This window comes from Oncorhynchus clarkii, chromosome 29 (genome assembly GCF_045791955.1).
Source record: "Oncorhynchus clarkii lewisi isolate Uvic-CL-2024 chromosome 29, UVic_Ocla_1.0, whole genome shotgun sequence".
Classification (NCBI taxonomy): domain Eukaryota; kingdom Metazoa; phylum Chordata; class Actinopteri; order Salmoniformes; family Salmonidae; genus Oncorhynchus; species Oncorhynchus clarkii.
This window is the reverse complement of record NC_092175.1, coordinates 11,094,860-11,113,577: the sequence shown is the minus strand read 5'-3', so window position 1 is coordinate 11,113,577 and position 18,718 is coordinate 11,094,860. Positions and strand designations below refer to the sequence as shown.

General features: G+C 40.2%; 1 protein-coding gene across 1 annotated transcript in view; it reads right to left on the bottom strand.

Moving 5' to 3' along the window:
* The window catches only part of LOC139388421 (microtubule-associated protein 1B-like), a 60,804-nt gene extending 48,277 nt beyond the window's left edge, over positions 1 to 12,527 (bottom strand). The window contains exons 1-2 of the mRNA XM_071135070.1: positions 12,271 to 12,527; positions 5,102 to 5,203 (exon numbers count right to left, since the gene is read on the bottom strand). Of these exons, the coding sequence (XP_070991171.1) occupies positions 5,102 to 5,203; positions 12,271 to 12,454 (286 nt within the window). The 5' untranslated portion in view covers positions 12,455 to 12,527. The remainder of the gene's footprint in view (positions 1 to 5,101; positions 5,204 to 12,270) is intronic.
* Between the last annotated feature and the right edge of the window lie 6,191 nt (positions 12,528 to 18,718).

The following is an 18,718-nucleotide window of genomic DNA, read 5'->3' as shown; positions in this document are numbered from 1 at the left end:
TTTCAAGTTCCTTCCCCAAACTCAGCCATCTCCTGTTTGTGTGGTAGGGGAGATCTGCATGACCCGACTCTGTCTCTTCTAACAGTGAGACAAACTGCCTGTGGTTTAAAGATTTTGCTCTTATGAAGTTTACCACTTTAGTGACTGTATCCACAACATGGCTCATTTTCAGAACACATTTACAGAGCACCTCCTGATGCAATGCAATGCAGGAAAATCATTTTCTGATCTGGATTCAGCTCAGCTACTTGATCTTGTATCCTTTTCAAAAGGCCAATGTTTTTTCCTGCCAAGTGGTCACACTGGATAACTTTTCACAACTCAGTCCCAGCATTGCCACACACTTACTAACGTCCTCCAACAAATATTTCCCCGTGGTCTTCATTAACTGCACTGAAGCAAGCTTCTCTGTAATTTCAAAGTCTGGGGTTATGCCTCGTAAGAATATCAACAACCACAAAATAATTTACCTTGTCTTTCAACTGCTGTTCCATATTCTCTGCAATGTCCTCAACATGCCGTTTCACTGTTCGTCTTAACAGGGAAACATTTTCAAACAGCTTTCTTGTTGGGACAAAATATTGCTGCAGAGTCAATTAAACATTATTTCATGAATTCGCCCTCAGCAATTGGCTTGTTATGTCTAGCAATTTTGTGGGACAGTACATACAGTTGAGGTCGGAAGTTTACATACACCTTATCCAAATACATTTAAACTCAGTTTTTCACAATTCCTGACATTTAATCATAGTAAAAATTCCCTGTGTTAGGTCAGTTAGGATCACCACTTTATTTTTAGAATGTGAAATGTCAGAATAATAGTAGAGAGAATGATTTATTTCAGATTTTATTTCTTTCATCACATTCCCAGTGGGTCAGACATTTACATATACTCAATTAGTATTTGGTAGCATTGCCTTTAAATTGTTTAACTTGGGTCAAACATTTTGGGTAGCCTTCCACAAGCTTCCCACAATAAGTTGGGTGAATGTTGGCCCATTCCTCCTGACAGTGCTGGTGTAACTGAGTCAGGTTTGTAGGCCTCCTTGCTCGCACACGCTTTTTCAGTTCTGCCTACAAATTTTCTATGGGATTGAGGTCAGGGCTTTTTGAGGGCCACTCCAATACCTTGACTTTATTGTCCTTAAGCCATTTTGCCACAACTTTGGAAGTATGCTTGGGGTCATTGTCCATTTGGAAGACCCATTTGCGACCAAGCTTTAACTTCCTGACGGATGTCTTGAGATGTTACTTCAATATATCCACGTCATTTTCCTACCTCATGATGCCATTTTTTTGTGAAGTGCGCCAGCCCCTCTTGCAGCAAAGTACCCCCACAACATGATGCTGCCACCCCCGTGCATCATGGTTTGGAGGGTGTTCTTCGGCTTGCAAGTCTCCCCCTTTTTCCTCCAAACATAACAATGGCCATTATGGCCAAACAGTTTTATTTTTGTTCCATCAGACCAGAGGACGTTTCTCCAAAAAGTACGATCTTTGTCCCCATTTGCAGTTGCAAACCGTAGTCTTGCTTTTTTATGGCGGTTTTGGAGCCGTGGCTTCTTCCTTCCTGAGCGGCCTTTCAGGTTATGTCAATATAGGACTCATTATACTCTGGATATAGATACTTTTGTACATGTTTCCTCCAGGATCTTCACAAGGTCATTTTCTGTTGTTCTGGGATTGATTTGCACTTTTCACACCAAAGTACATTCATCTCTAGGAGACAGAATAGGTCTCCTTCCTGAGAGGTATGACGGCTGCGTCATCCCATGGTGTTTATACTTGTGTACTATTGTTTGTACAGATGAACGTGGTACCTTCAGGCGTTTGGAAATTGATCCCAAGGATGAACCAGACTTGTGGGGGTCTACAGTTTTTTTCTGGGGTCTTAGCTGATTTATTTTTATTTTCCCATGATGTCAAGCAAAGAGGCACTGAGTTTGAAGGTAGGCCTTGAAATACATCCACAGGTACTTCTCCAATTGACTCAAATGATGTCAATTAGCCTTTCAGAAGCATCTAAAGCCATGACCTAATTTTCTGGAATTTTACAAGCTGTTTAAAGGCACAGTCAACTTAGTGTATGTAAACTTCTGACCCACTGGAATTGTGATACAGTGAATTATAAGTGAAATAATCTGTCTGTAAACAAAAATTACTTGTGTCATGCACAAAGTAGATGTCCTAACCTACTTGCCAAAACTATAGTTTGTTAACAAGAAATTTGTGGAGTAGTTTTAATGACTCCTACCTAAACTTCCAACTTCAACTGTAGCTAGCTCTCACAATTCCGTTGTTTAATGAATTAAGTTTTGTGAAAAGTCCTTACTGCTTTTGCAAATGAGAAAGCAACTCTGCACTTGATGCACTTGCCATCTGCTCAGAAGACATATTCCTATAGTTCTCTGCATGCCTCATCTGGAAGTGTCGGGACAAATTGTAGTCTTTCAAGACAGCAATGCTCTCTTTGCACCCTTTGCACACAGCTTTCCCTGATACCTCAATAAGGACATATTCTATGTCCAGTCTCGCTGGAACACCCTACATTCATTGTCTACTTTCCTTTTCTTTGAAAAACACATTTTTGCGCAATTTATAGCTAGCTACTATTTGTAACTGTGACGTGTGTTAGCCTGTGAGTCACTGTCTGTCCTCGTGCAGTTGTTTATATGTTCCTTAAAAATAAATGTCCCACAAGCCATGGGAGTTAAATCATTACACAAAGGCAAGTATTCAATGGGCTTTTAATTTGAATAACAAATATTTTTCTCAAAACTTTAGTAAAGCAAATTATTTTTGTGATCTGAGCATAATTCCACAGGCCATATTGAATCAAGTTGCAGTCCACATATAGCCCCCAGGCCAACCTTTGCCCCGGCTTGACTTAGCACTCACTTGGTGATGGCTAAAGTACCACAATGCATTGAATACAACAATTCTGTCTCTGTCGCTAACAAATACAGTCATGGGCGGTAACTACAATTCACTGGAAAGGCAATCTGGGAAATATGTAAATAAGGTAGAATACATTCTCAAGTTGAATTGTTTGTTCACTCAACCTGAAATTCAAAGTTGAGTGAACATACAATTTAACTTGATAATGTATGCTGGGTCAGCTATATGCCCAAATGTTGAGCCAACTCACAATCCTATTGCAGCTGGTTACATTACGAGGCAGCAGGGTAGCCTAGTGGTTAGAGCGTTGGACTAGTAACTGAAAGGTTGCAAGTTCATATCCCTGAGCTGACAAGGAAAGGCACTCTGGGAAATATGTAAATAAGCTAGAATACATTCTCAAATTGGCTAACCCACTGTTCCTAGGCTGTCATTGAAAATAAGAGTTTGTTACAGCCTAGTAAAATAAATAAAATATTACAATCCTATGTTGAATGCTATTTTATTGAGTCAATCATATTCAACATGTTTATTTTTTCTTCTTTTTAAAAAACTTTTTTTTTAGAGTGCATCCCTATCTTCCCTCCTTTTATTGTGAGACCCAGGCTACTGAGGAGTTCATCTGTCTCTCATTCCCCCAACTCCCTCCTTCTATCCCTCCCTCCATCAGTCATTGTGAGGCCCAGAACAAGGCAACTGGGGGGTTCATCGAGCTAATTACCCACGGTTCTCCTGTGCATCTGCACCCGGGCCGCGTTGCTCGGCAACAACACACACACAGAGAGGAAGAGAGGACGAGGCTGGAGGAGAGAAAGAGAGCGAGAGGGATAACAGGAGGAATAAAGAGGAGGACAGTTCACCTCACTTAAAGGCTTTTATGCTCAGTGAGGTGAAAGTAAAATGGCTACTAACCCCTGCTGTGTCACTGTTTAGCGGTCGACATTAGAAGTGTATTTTGACTAGACACACAGCTAGAATCCACACAGCTAGAATCCAGTTCCGACCACTATGGTAATAAATGGCTTTGGTTTTCATCTATATTTAGCATCTATTTTGGTTTGTTTGTGAGGATTTCATATTATTTGAATGTAGCATGACTTAATGTATTCCACTGCATCCACCAAGGATATCCCAACATCACACAATCATTGGCAAGACTAAACTAAACAAATTGAATATGCAAACCTCTAGGTATGTAAATATACAAACTGCTGCTGATTCACCAGCTGTCAGTTGACAATGACACAACCCAAGGTCAGAGAGGTGAGATCATAAAGGCAAACACACACACAAACAAACACACTTGTTTTTCTATCCTCATGGTGACTTAAAATTGATTTCCATTCAAAAACCCTATTTTCCCTAAACCCTAAACCTTAACCTGTAACCCTAACTCCTAAACCTAACCCCTTGCCCTAACCATAATTGTAACCCTAATTGTAACCCTAAACCTAACCCCTAAGCTTAAAATAGCCTTTGTACTCGTGGATGTGGGAAATGTTCTCTTCCAAGGATAGTAAAAATATGAATCTATGTATACTGTCTAGGTACAGTTCAAACTTACACCAGGTAGGTGTGTGCTTGTAATTAACACAAACCACAACACCTGCCATCTATTCTCTTTTGGCTGGAGCCATCAGCCCAATGGGCAGCCTAGATGATCATGACCTGTATGGGTTATACTTTACAATACAGAGACAATATTCCATAGTAATAAAAGCTGTATATTCCAATGTAATAGCATGGATATTAGGTAGATTATACGTATGGAATAAGGCCTATAAAATGGAACCCCTTGTGAAGCCAAAAGGTCGGCTGCACGTCTGTTCCCGGTCAAGGTCACCCTGTCCACTGTCATGCCACATGTCCTGCTAGCTATTAGTCTATCAGGACCACTGCTTTATTTCCCACTCTATAGGGAGACAGCCAAGCTCACTGCTGACACTACAGATCCAGAGACACATAATACAATCACAGACAGCACAGAGATCACACACTAAACACTGCTGGGGGTTACTGCACCTAGTACCTGACGAAGGAGAGAGAGTTAGAAGGAGAGAAAGAGCAAGAGAGAGAGAGGCATCCTCTGAAAATGTAAAGAAGTGAAGTATAGGGTGAATATCCAACATTAAACACGCATAGACTGTAAAGTTGCCAATGGTGCGTTGTCACATCTTCACGTTTGTTTTGTGCTTGACCTTACCTCGTACGTCTGCAGAGAAACGGGCTGAATGTCTGGAGACAAAGAGCTTGAGTTCTTGGTCTAGGTTACAGTCGATGAGGTTGGTGTCCCATGAGCGAATCCCTGCACGGAAAACAAAACAAAAAGATTGAGGAACAGAAAGACATCAGTGCAAAAACCCACTTCTTCTATCACTAGGCTAGCCAGGCAGAGGCTAGCACACTATGAATATTCCCCATGCATGTTGCATCAAGGGCCATCCCAGCTAGCAGGTAACATTGTGAGAACCATATGTTTCTTAGAGCTTGGTGAGAGCGTGGTTGTCCTATGTTTAATTTGCATACCTTCCCATAATGTTCTGGGAATGCTGCAGGATACCCAGCTAGCACATAATGTTCTGTGAACCATATGTTTCTTAAGTGGGAATTGCAGTACCTCAGCATAACGTTTCCTTCACGTTTCCTCATGGTATTATTTAAAGTAATGTTCTCAAAATGTTTAGAGAATGTTAAGAAACATCATTCTTCTGTGAGAATTTCAGTCCTTCAGCATAATGTTTTCTACAGGTTTCCTCATGGTTCTATTTAAAGTCATGCTTTCAGAATGTTCAGAGATTGTTAAGAAACAATATTATTCTGTGGGAATGTCAGTACTTTAGCATAACGCTTTCTGAAGGTTTCCACATGATTATATTTAAAGTCATGTTCTCAGAACATTAAGATAACGTTCCATAAAAAACACAAGAAAACATTAGTAATGTTCTAAGAATGTTATTTAAAAACATTTACATTCCGTTCTCAGCATCAACAAAACTCTCTCTATCCTCTATCTTGTTAAGTGTGCGGAGGTGTGTTGGCTGTGCCCACTAATTGGCCCATCCTGATCTTAATGAGCACTTGTTTCCTTTGAAATAGGGTCTGTTTGAATAGACTAAAATGAACAGCTATGTATGCGTTAAAACAACATGTCATGCTAGCTCCATCCAGCGGACTAATTCCATTGATAGAGAACAGGAGATCATAGATTTGAATCTCACTGACGCCGTGCCACAATAAAAAATAAATAAGTTTGCATGATTAATGCCTAAGCATATGAATTTCCATGTGTCCTATCTGTGCCTGGAGTTCAAAACAGTTAACCTAAGCTAGCAGTGTTATTGAAAGACTCATTGAAACATGTTCTCAGAACATTATTTAATTACCTTTAAATAACTTATAATTTGTGTTTTGGTAAACAAGGTAAACAAAACCTCATAGGAAAGTAAAATGTTCTCAGAATCTCCCTTGCTTTGGTGTGCAGCAGTGATTATTTTGGATTTGAATGTCTTTTGATGCCAGTGTAGCTGTATATTGGTTTAGGCATAATGATGTTTGAGGCAGGACATACAGTGCCTTCGGAAAGAATTCAGAACCCATGACTTTTTCCACATTTTGTTGTGTTGCAGCCTTATTCTAAGATTGATGTGTTTTTCAAGCAATCTACACAAAATAGCCCATAATGACAAAGCAAAAACAGTTTTTTTGAAATGTTTGCAAATTTATTTTAAAAAAACTACAGAAATACCTTGTTTATTTACAACATAAAACTAACATTCTCAGAACAGGCTAAATATTCACTTCTGTTCACAGAACGTTGAATAAACATTCAGTTTTACTGGTCAGGAAACTTATGGCTTCATTCCCAGAACCAATAGGAAACCAAAAAATGTACATTCCCACAACTTCCAAGGAACCAAATGTGTTAGCTGGGTTGGCAACAGGTCCAGATTTGTTCAAATTATAAGTTTCAATGTTGTCACCAGCATCTATTAAACATTGGTCTCACTCATCCTGGGAAACCAAAAATATACATTCCCACAACTTCCAAGGAACCAAATGTGTTAGCTGGGTTGGCAGCAGGTCCAGATTTGTTCAAATTATAAGTTTCAATGTTGTCACCAGCATCTATTAAACATTGGTCTCACTCTTCCAGTTCATTGGGCCTGTCCTGGAATTAAAATATACCATTTGGCATGAGAGAGGAAATCTATAAATGGAAATATCTATAAGTGCTTTAACTTCAGTTTGCCAAGTGCTTTGGGTGGTGCTGCTGGCCAAGGCTGAGTCATGATAACCAGGATTATGTTGTTGTTTATCATCTCTCCTTGGCACTGCTGCTTACATACATATATACATATATATACATACATATACATATATATATATATATATGTGTATGTAAGCAGCAGTGCCAAGGAGAGATTATTCTACAATGTAGAAAATAGTACAAATAAAGAAAATTGTAGAATAATAGTGAAGACAGCAAAACTATGAAATAACACATTATGTAGTAACCAAAAAAGTGTTGAACAAATCAAAATGTATTTTATATTTGAGATTCTTCAAAGTAGCCACCCTTTGCCTTAATGACAGCTTTGCACACGCTTGGCATTTTCTCAACCATCTTCATGAGGTATCTGGAATGCATTTCAATTAACAGGTGTGTCTGGTTAAAAGTTAATATGTGGAATTGCTTTCCTTCTTAATAATGCATTTGAGCCAATCAGTTGTGTTGTTACAAGGTGGGGGTGGTATACAGAAGATAGCCATATTTGGTAAAAGACTAAATCCATATTATGGCAAGAACAGGTCAAATAAGCAAAGGGAAACGACAGTCACTCATTACTATAAGACATGAAGGTCAGTCAATCCGGAACATTTCAAGAACTTTGAAAGTTTCTTCAAGTGCAGTCGCAAAAACCATCAAGCGCGATAATGAAACTGGCTCTCATGAGGACCGTCACAAGAAAGGAAGACCCAGAGTTACTTCTTCTGCAGAGGATAAGTTCATTAGAGTTACCAACCTCAAATTGAAGCCAAAATAAATACTTCATACAGTTCAACTAACAGACACATCTCAGCATCCACTGTTCAATGGAGACTGTGTGAATCAGGCCTTCGTAGTTGAATTGCTGCAACAACAAAAAACACTACTTAAGGACACCAATGAGAAGAAGACACTTGCTTGGGCCAAGAAACACGAGCAATAGACATTAGACCAGTGTAAATCTATAATTTGGTCTGATGAGTCCAAATTTGAGATTCTTGGTTCCAACCGCCATGTCTTTGTGAGATGCAGAGTAGGTGAATGGATGATCTCTGCAAGTGTGGTTCCCATCGTGAAACATGGAAGAGGAGGTGTGATGGTGTGGGTGCTTTGCTGGTGACATTATCTGTGATTAATTTAGAATTCAAGGCACACTTAACCAGCATGGCTACCACAGCATTCTGCAGTGATACGCCATCAGCTTAGTGGGACTATCATTTGTTTTTCAACAGGACAATGACCCAACACACCTCTAGCCCTCTGTGTAAGGGCTATTTGACCAAGAAGGAGAGTGATGGCGTGCTGCATCAGATGACCTGGCCTACACAATCACCTGACCTCAACCCAATTGAGATGGTTTGGAATGAGTTGGACCGCAGAGTGAAGGAAAAGCAACCAACATGTGCCCAGCATATGTGGGTACAAGACTGTTGGAAAAGCATTCCAGGTGAAGCTGGTTGAGAGAATGCCAAAGCTGTCATCAAGGCAAAGGGTGGGTACTTTGTAGAATCTAAAATCTAAAATATATTTTGATTTGTTTAACACTTTTTTTGGTTACTACGTGATTCCATATGTGTTATTTCATAATTTTGATGTTGTCACTATTATTCAACCATGTAGAAAATTGTTTAAGAAAAAGAAAAACCCTTGAATGAGTAGCTGTGTCCAAACTTTTGACTGGTACTGTGTATATATATATATATATACATATATATATATATATATACACAGTGGGGCAAAAAAGTATTTAGTCAGCCACCAATTGTGCAAGTTCTCCCACTTAAAAAGATGAGAGAGGCCTGTAATTTGCATCATAGGTACACTTCAACTATGACAGACAAAATGAGAAAAAATATCCAGAAAATCACATTGTAGGAATTTTAATGAATTTATTTGCAAATTATGGTGGAAAATAAGTATTTGGTCACCTACAAACAAGCAAGATTTCTGGCTCTCACAGACCTGTAACTTCTTCTTTAAGATGCTCCTCTGTCCTCCACTCGTTACCTGTATTAATGGCACCTGTTTGAACTTGTTATCAGTATAAAAGACACCTGTCCACAACCTCAAACAGTCACACTCCAAACTCCACTATGGCCAAGACCAAAGAGCTGTCAAAGAACACCAGAAACAAAATTGTAGACCTGCACCAGGCTGGGAAGACTGAATCTGCAATAGGTAAGCAGCTTGGTTTGAAGAAATCAACTGTGGGAGCAATTATTAGGAAATGGAAGACATACAAGACCACTGATAATCTCCCTCGATCTGGGGCTCCACGCAAGATCTCACCCGTGAAGTCAAAATGATCACAAGAACGGTGAGCAAAAATCCCAGAACCACACGGGGGGGACAGTAAAAACTCAACCTGTCGTTGAGTTGCATCCAAAAAACACCATACCTACTGTGAAGCATGGGGGTGGAAACATCATGCTTTGGGGCTGTTTTTCTGCAAAGGGACCAGGACGACTGATCCGTGTAAAGGAAAGAATGAATGGGGCCATGTATTGTGAGATTTTGAGTGAAAACCTCCTTCCATCAGCAAGGGAATTGAAGATGAAACGTGGCTGGGTCTTTCAGCATGACAATGATCCCAAACACACCGCCCGGGCAACGAAGGAGTGGCTTCGTAAGAAGCATTTCAAGGTCTTGGAGTGGCCTAGCCAGTCTCCAGATCTCAACCCCATAGAAAATCTTTGGAGGGAGTTGAAAGTCTGTGTTGCCCAGCAACAGCCCCAAAATTAGGCCAAAATACCAGCAACAGTGTGTGACAACCTTGTGAAGACTTACAGAAAACCTCTGTCATTGCCAACAAAGGGTATATAACAAAGTATTGAGATAAACTTTTGTTACTGACCAAATACTTATTTTCCACCATCATTTGCAAATAAATTCATAAAAAATCCTACAATGTGATTTTCTGGATTTTTCCCCTCATTTTCTCTGTCATAGTTGAAGTGTACCTATGATGAAAATGACAGGCCTCTCTCATCTTTTTAAGTGGGAGAACTTGCACAATTGGTGGCTGACTAAATACTTTCTTGTTCCCACTGTAATACAAGACAGTAACAACATTGACCCCAAAGTGCAGATAACAACCAGTAGGCCTATAGGACAAAATAAGGTGCAACGTATTGACAAGCAGTCTGGACACGGTCAAGTCCAGGGATAACATCATGGAGGTGATGAAGACACAAACAGTAGAACACCAAAGGGTGAAGCCTGGTCTGTGCTGATTGATTCATCAGGAGAGAAACTGCCCTGCTAGAAGATGACGAAGCATTACTGGAACTGTGTGCACAGCATGATGCAGCTGTGTCCAAATCCTGATTGATATCTGACATGACCCATTCAAACCAGACATTAAACAACACATGCAACAAGCTAGCCAAGAACGCAACCAAACGTATAATCATAACAAATACATAAATATTATAATAGGTTTCAAAACAAATGTCTAGTTTTCCCGTTAAAATCCCTTAGGGAATTCATGTAAAGCATACGTTCTTAGCAAAGGCCTATGAACAGATTTGCCATCATAATTCATAAATAACTCTTCAAAATATAGGCCCCATCTACTAAGCATAAACACATGTTTTTGTGAATATGGCCTAAAATATGAATGTGTAGGATTCCATCATTTGTTGTTTTTATAATCCATGCAATTCTGTTAATAGTGTGTTTATACTGTAAACAATAGAATATAGGAGAAAACCACAGTATTAATTGTCATTGATCACTCCTGTGCAGTAGGCACAGCAGGTTTTTCAGTGTTCCACAAGTTTATGAAACATGGCGCTGTAATCCGCGCACACATTTTTTTCTACCGCCACAGTTTCTTCTTGTCATGCCAACCTGTATGACCACCCAAGGCCCAACCAATGCTGACAGACGAAACAAGCACCGTCATTCCCAAACGCCTTTATGTTTATGTTTGAATAGTGCTCCCTACGACTTTCCGTAGGGACCGCAGTGCGGAGTGGGCCACGCCTACATGCCGGTGTCGGATGAGAGAGACCATGGTACAGGAATGAGAAAGCAAGGATGAGGAATGGGATGGGTCCTGTTGGGGCGGGCACGGTGGATGATTTAAGATGCAGCAGCAATAGGAGTGTTATCACGCATGTACATAAAGCAACATCGTGTTCAAAATATGGAACTATTGGAGTGCGCACACCGGCCAATAAGAAGCCTAGCCTACACCCTCCTTTGTTGTTCCCGTAGGCAAAATGTGACACAGTGGAACAAAAGCTGTCTCAGTAAGTGCGAATGCAAAGTGTAGCGATGCTACGTAACACCAAAAATATATATATATTGTTATAGTTTAGGTGTGGGTAAAGGGCACAATATAGGCCCTGGCCCCTCTATAACAGTAGGCCTATGAATACATTTCCGACAACGAAACAACGGATGCACTAAACCAAAACATGACAAATGTATTGACGCAGGTGGTCTTATATCCTGGCCCTGATCCGCATCACATCCCCAAGAAAAGCAAAAACATGTCTCATTGACGCACAATAAGAATGCTGAATCATTCCCGAATCCCGACAGCTTTTCCACGTGTGACTGATTTAAAGTAACACTGCAGAATATATTGTGTTATGGAAAGGTAGGCTATACCTTTCCATAACATAATATATTCTGTCCTATAGAAATGGGGTATGGAGGAAGGTGAAGGGGGAAAGGGTGTTGAGGTGTGGACGGATGCCATCTGTTTGATTTGCGTTAAACCACAGATTTGCAGATACCACACTGGGATGGGCCGTGCGCGCAGCCTGCAATAACACATCACTTTAACAACAACACAATCATGTTCACGTTTTTTTCTGGTTGCCCGAGGGCATCATTGTCAATAATGCCTATGGAAGTGGATACATCCAAAATTAGATAGTGTTATGCGTAAAGTAGCCTAAGTTACAAAAGCATGGATCCAGACTTGGCGCGTGATGTAGGCCTAGGCTAGTTCTTCTCACAATATTCCAAATAAGATAGAGTATAGTTGTAGCCTATGACAAAGCATGTTGTTGCTGCCGCTACCACCATAGGCTAGCCTACACCACATCCTCAAAATCGTAATAGGATATCGCATCCCTCAGTCTTCTTACCTTTTTCTATATCGGCAATGGCACACTTCAAGTGATCCTCCGTGACCATTTCCCCAATAACCACAAGCAGGTAATATTTGTTGTCAACAAAACGGTGCGAAAGACTCGCGGACATCGGGGATGCCATGACGTTGCTCGAGTTGCTTAAAGTCTCAATATCTGCGGACTCCACAAGCGTCGCCATCCTCGCATTCACACCAGGCAGCACACACCCCTGTCCGGCTAAGGAGTTGAGTGATCGTCACCAGACTTACAGTGCGCCGTGAAAGGAGTGGTCCTGCTTTTATACCCCTAGACATTGTGTCATGATTTGCAACTGGGGGAGGAGAGGGACACTAGAAATCGGTGCTCTGGTGCGCTCTTGCTCCCATCCACAGCGAATCAAACTATGGGATCAATATCATGCCAAATGTTTTCACAAATGTAAATCACTTTCCACAAATGTAAATCACTTACCATAAATGTAAATCACCAATCCACAAATGTAGATCACTTTCCGCAAATGTAAATCACCAGTCCACAAATGTAAATCACCAATCCACAAATGTAAATCGCTTTCCACAAATACAATTCGCTATCCACAAACAAATACCTTTTTAGTTGTATTTGTAAAACGATATATTGCATTAGATTTTTTTTTACAACTGCTGTTCATTCCCAAGTGCCTTAAGTCAAATTACCTGTTATATTTGGCGCATGTGACAAATAACATTTCATTCATTTGATGATTTAATTTGATAATATCACGGCATTCCCTAGTATTCCCTTAAGTACATTCTCCAGCTCCCCTCATTGTGAATCCCCAGTTTTTGATATGGTAAGATACATCACAATAAACAAATGTGTGCATTTTAATTAGAACAAAGCCTATCTTGACTGTCTGACAATTATGTAAAAAAAGAAGACACTTTTGACATGAAAGGAGTGTTCAAAAGACAAGGACATGAAAGCCAGACAGCTACACTCTTAGGAAAAAAAGGTGCGAAGTATAACCATACAGGGTTCTTCGGTTTGTCCTCATAGGGGAACCCTTTTTGGTGCTGGGTAAAACCCTTTACAGAGGGTTCAATCTAGACCCCTCTATTTAGAGTTCTTAGAGAATCCCCTGTATATGGTTTTACCTAGAACCCACTATGAAGGGTTCTGCCTAAAACCCTCTATGAAGGGTTCTACCAAGAAACATTTGATAATCTAAAGGTTCTTCATAGAACCCTTATGAAGGTGCGGTACCGACAACCCTTTTATCTTTGGAGGGTTCTTCCTAGAACCCTCAATGAACAATTTCACCAGCCTTATTAGTTTTTAAAATTGTATTATTTATGACAATTTATGACAACCTGGTTAAAACCTAACACAGCGGTGTTGGGAATCTCCTGATTTAAAAGCCACATTAAGGTCAGCAAACCACATTATATTGGCTGGCAAAGTGATGTGTAAGTCCTATTGAAATACAACCAGAATTAGGATGTCCAACAAGTAGAATTGTTAATCACCACACAACCTGCATAAAAAATGACTGACTGAGTAAGGAAGATTAAATATTGAGACTACCTCAATCATCTAAACTGGAACAACCATCACAGTAACAGGTGCATTAAATCCAACATATTAGATTAGTTTAGAAAACAACATTATTTATTTTGCAGCACTTACTGGTCAAAATTATTATAGCTGACATCGCACATGCCGCAGCACATGCGCAGGGTAGCCTTTTTGTCTTTTACTAAAAACCAATACAAAACCAATTAGGTGGTTGTTTGACAAAATTAAGATTCGGACATCATTGATCACACTCTTCTGATAAAGTGATACAAGTATCGGCACACTGCTTCAAAATAAAATGCTTAGCAATTTCGAATCATGCCTCGGAGCTCCAGTATCAAATGTAACGTCACTAATTCCAATAGGAAATACACATCACTATGCAAATCAGCATAACGTGACTTGCAGGTAGGGTTGCAAAATTCTAAGAAATTGCCCAAGCGTCCCAGAAATCCCAGTTGGAAGGTTCCAGTATCCTTCAACCAGGATGTTTTGAAAATCTGGGAATTTGGGGAAAATGAACAGAATTCTGCAACCCAACTCACAGACCTGATGTCGCATGTAAACCATGAGTTTCAGGCCACTTTATTGGGGTAAAGCTAGGCATCAAAATAAGGCCATGAGATGTGCAATGTATTGTCATAAAGAATTTAATTATAATGATAACATCCATCTAGGAACTCACTCGGTGAAGGCCACATGGCTGAAACTAAACAAATTTGACAACCATGTCTCTGTCACTAACAAATACAGTCATGGGTGGTAACCAGGGGCGCAACTGTTGTTTTTAGAAGTGGGGGGACATATAAATATATATTCCTTTTATCCAGTCGGATAAACACTCCAAACAGCCTACCCGACCGCTCGGACGGTCCTAAAGCTATCGCGTTGTTTGTAATAATAATGGTCGGACCAAGGCGCAGCGTATGTTGAGTTCCACACATTTTAATGAAAGTGAAACTTTAAGCAAATACAAAACAAAATAAAGAATAAACGAACCGTTACGACAATGCAGTGCTAACCAGCAACTAAACATAAACAATATCCTATAACCCACAGGTGGAAAAAATGCAACTGAAGTATGATCCCCAATTAGAGACAACGATTACCAGCTGCCTCTAATTGGGAATCAGACACAAACACCAACATAGAAAAATAAACCTAGAACCTCACATAGAAATACTAAACTAGACTAAACACCCCTAGTCACGCCCTGACCTACTCTACCATAGAAAATACAGGCTTTCTATGGTCAGGACGTGACAAAAGCACACCTTTGCCTCGTTTCCTATCACTTTCCAATAATAAAACTGGGGGGGACGAAAAAATGCAATTTCAGTGAAAGTTGTGCTCCTAGTGGTAACTACAATTCACTCGAAAAAGACAAGGCACACAGTATATATTGGAAGCGTGGCTTAGTGGGGGCATAATTATTATTTTTTTTACAGCTGATACATCTCAAATTTGAACCCACTGTGACACTATCAGTTTGAGTAATGACTACAAAATCACTTTAAATAAATGTACCCAGATATACAGTGGGGCAAAAAAGTATTTAGTCAGCCACCAATTGTGCAAGTTCTCCCACTTAAAAAGATGAGAGAGGCCTGTAATTTTGATCATAGGTACACTTCAACTATGACAGACAAAATGAGAAAAACAATCCAGAAAATCACATTGTAAGATTTTCTTATTAATTTAATTGCAAATTATGGTGGAAAATAAGTATTTGGTCAATAACAAACGTTTAATTCCATACTTTGTTATATACCCTTTGTTGGCAACGACAGAGGTCAAACGTTTTCTGTAAGTCTTCACAAGGTTTTCACACACTGTTGCTGGTATTTTGGCCCATTCCTCCATGCAGATCTCCTCTAGAGCAGTGATGTTTTGGGGCTGTGCTGGGCAACACGGACTTTCAACTCCCTCCAAAGATTTTCTATGGGGTTGAGATCTGGAGACTGGCTAGGCCACTCCAGGACCTTGAAATGCTTCTTACGAAGCCACTCCTTCGTTGCCCGGGCGGTGTGTTTGGGATCATTATCATGCTGAAAGACCCAGCCACGTTTAATCTTCAATGCCCTTGCTGATGGAAGGAGGTTTTCACTCAAAATCTCACGATACATGGCCCCATTCATTCTTTCCTTTACACAGATCAGTCGTCCTGGTCCCTTTGCAGAAAAACAGCCCCAAAGCATGATGTTTCCACCCCCATGCTTCACAGTAGGTATGGTGTTCTTTGGATGCAACTCAGCATTCTTTGTCCTCCAAACACGACAAGTTGAGTTTTTACCAAAAAGTTATATTTTGGTTTCATCTGACCATATGACATTCTCCCAATCTTCTTCTGGATCATCCAAATGCTCTCTAGCAAATTTCAGACGGGCCTGGACATGTACTGGCTTAAGCAGGGGGACACGTCTGGCACTGCAGGATTTGAGTCCCTGGCGGCGTAGTGTGTTACTGATGGTAGGCTTTGTTACTTTGGTCCCAGCTCTCTGCAGGTCATTCACTAGGTCCCCCCGTGTGGTTCTGGGATTTTTGCTCACCGTTCTTGTGATCATTTTGACTTCACGGGGTGAGATCTTGCGTGGAGACCCAGATCAAGGGAGATTATCAGTGGTCTTGTATGTCTTCCATTTCCTAATAATTGCTCCCACAGTTGATTTCTTCAAACCAAGCTGCTTACCTTAATTCATTCTTCCCAGCCTGGTGCAGGTCTACAATTTTGTTTCTGGTGTCATTTGACAGCTCTTTGGTCTTGGCCATAGTGGAGTTTGGAGTGTGACTGTTTGAGGTTGTGGACAGGTGTCTTTTATACTGATAACAAGTTCAAACAGGTGCCATTAATACAGGTAACAAGTGGAGGACAGAGGAGCCTCTTAAAGAAGAAGTTACAGGTCTGTGAGAGCCAGAAATCTTGCTTGTTTGTAGGTGACCAAATACTTATTTTCCACCATAATTTGCAAATAAATTCCCCAAAAATCCTACAATGTGATTTTCTGGATTTTTTTTCTCATTTTGTCTGTCATAGTTGAAGTGTACCTATGATGAAAATTACAAGCCTCTCTCATATTTTTAAGTGGGAGAACTTGCACAATTGGTGGCTGACTAAATACTTTTTTGCCCCACTGTATTAAGTGCGACTAGATAGGTCTCACTTGGTGAAGGTCACAGAACTGACAAAGTATGAATTCAACAATCATGTCTCTGTCACTAACAAATACAGTCATGGGTGGTAACTCCACAATTCAATCGAAAAGGCAAGGCACATTAGGAAATAATTGCATGTGTGGCTTAGTGGGGTCATTAAACTTACAACTTACCTTACTCTAAAAAACATTTGTATTACTCATATTAAGGTAGTACTGCTCACTTCAGCTTTATACTTTTCTTAAAATATATTTTTGGGGGAATCACTTTCATCAAAATGTTTGAGTAGCCAGAACTTATTTGGTTTTACAGTAAATTAAGGAGATGAGAAATCAGTGGGCACGTTGGTCACCTGCTTTCAAAGTGTGTTGCATTATGGGGATAAAAATGGTCCAACTTGCACCTTCATGTCGAGTGCATGAACTTTATTTAAAAAATCATGTGTTCAAAGTTATTGAAGTTTTGGCTGCAGTCAACTGCATGTTCCTGCAGTTGCTCTATTCCAAGTTCATCCTGCAGCCATCACCTGCATTGTGGGAGGCTCTATTGTCATCCAATCAATTAGGGTATTTTTGATTGACCCACACAAAGGTGACCGAAGACGTGTTTGAAACAGGAACCAACTCTGCCGCAATTCATGTATACAGTGGATATGTACAAATGAATGTGGTATTTGAGGCTCTCTTTCACCAATTGATTGAACAATGTACACACACACACACACACACACACACACACACACACACACACACACACACACACACACACACACACACACACACACACACACACAAAGTGTCCAAACATTAAGAACACATACTCTATCCATGACATAAACCCTATTCGGACAAGATTAGTTTTACTGGGGGAGGTGGGGTAATGTATTTAAGGCGCACGAGCACAAAACACCACATCTGTAATTTTCATCCTGTCCGAATCCGCCATGTCAGTAATTTCTACATGGCAGGAGAGTAACAATTCCAGCCAGAGTGACCAACTGTTTTTTAGGGAAAAGTAGTCCCGTGGGAATTGACATTCCTGTATTTTGAGAGAAATGTCTGAGTTTGGCAGGTGTTGCTCGCGATTTGAGCAAGAAAGCGAATAACTGATTCAGATAAATTGAACAAAGTGCTGCGCGTAGCCTATATACAGTATGAAGGGCCTACTTGTATCAACTTTCACAGTGAATGCTTTGTCTGTATGTTTTTTGCGAATGAATTCACTTCAAATGCATCATAAAAAAAAGATTGTGCCTATTTAATGCAACCCTTGCTGTCAATAGATCGCGAAGCCACATACAACTGAACTAAACGTTTGGAAATGTCAAGTTCACTTTCTCATCCATAGCCTAAAAACACATACAGTATCAAGTGCAAGTGTGCCATTTGGCTCACATCTGAAGGCTAGGGGGAATTTATGATGTCTTAGCCTAATGATTATGATCACACTTCCTTTATTCATGCAACCGTTTATCTGAACACAGAATATACTGTGCCTTCGGAAAGTATTCAGAACCCTTGAATTCTTCCACATTTCCACATACTTCCGGCGCCGACAGATGGCCGCCTCGCTTCGCGTTCCTAGGAAACTATGCAGTTTTTTGTTTTTTTACGTGTTATTTCTTACATTAGTACCCCAGGTCATCTTAGGTTTCATTACATACAGTCGAGAAGAACTACTGAATATAAGATCAGCGTCAACTCACCATCAGTACGACCAAGAATATGTTTTTCGCGACGCGGATCCTGTGTTC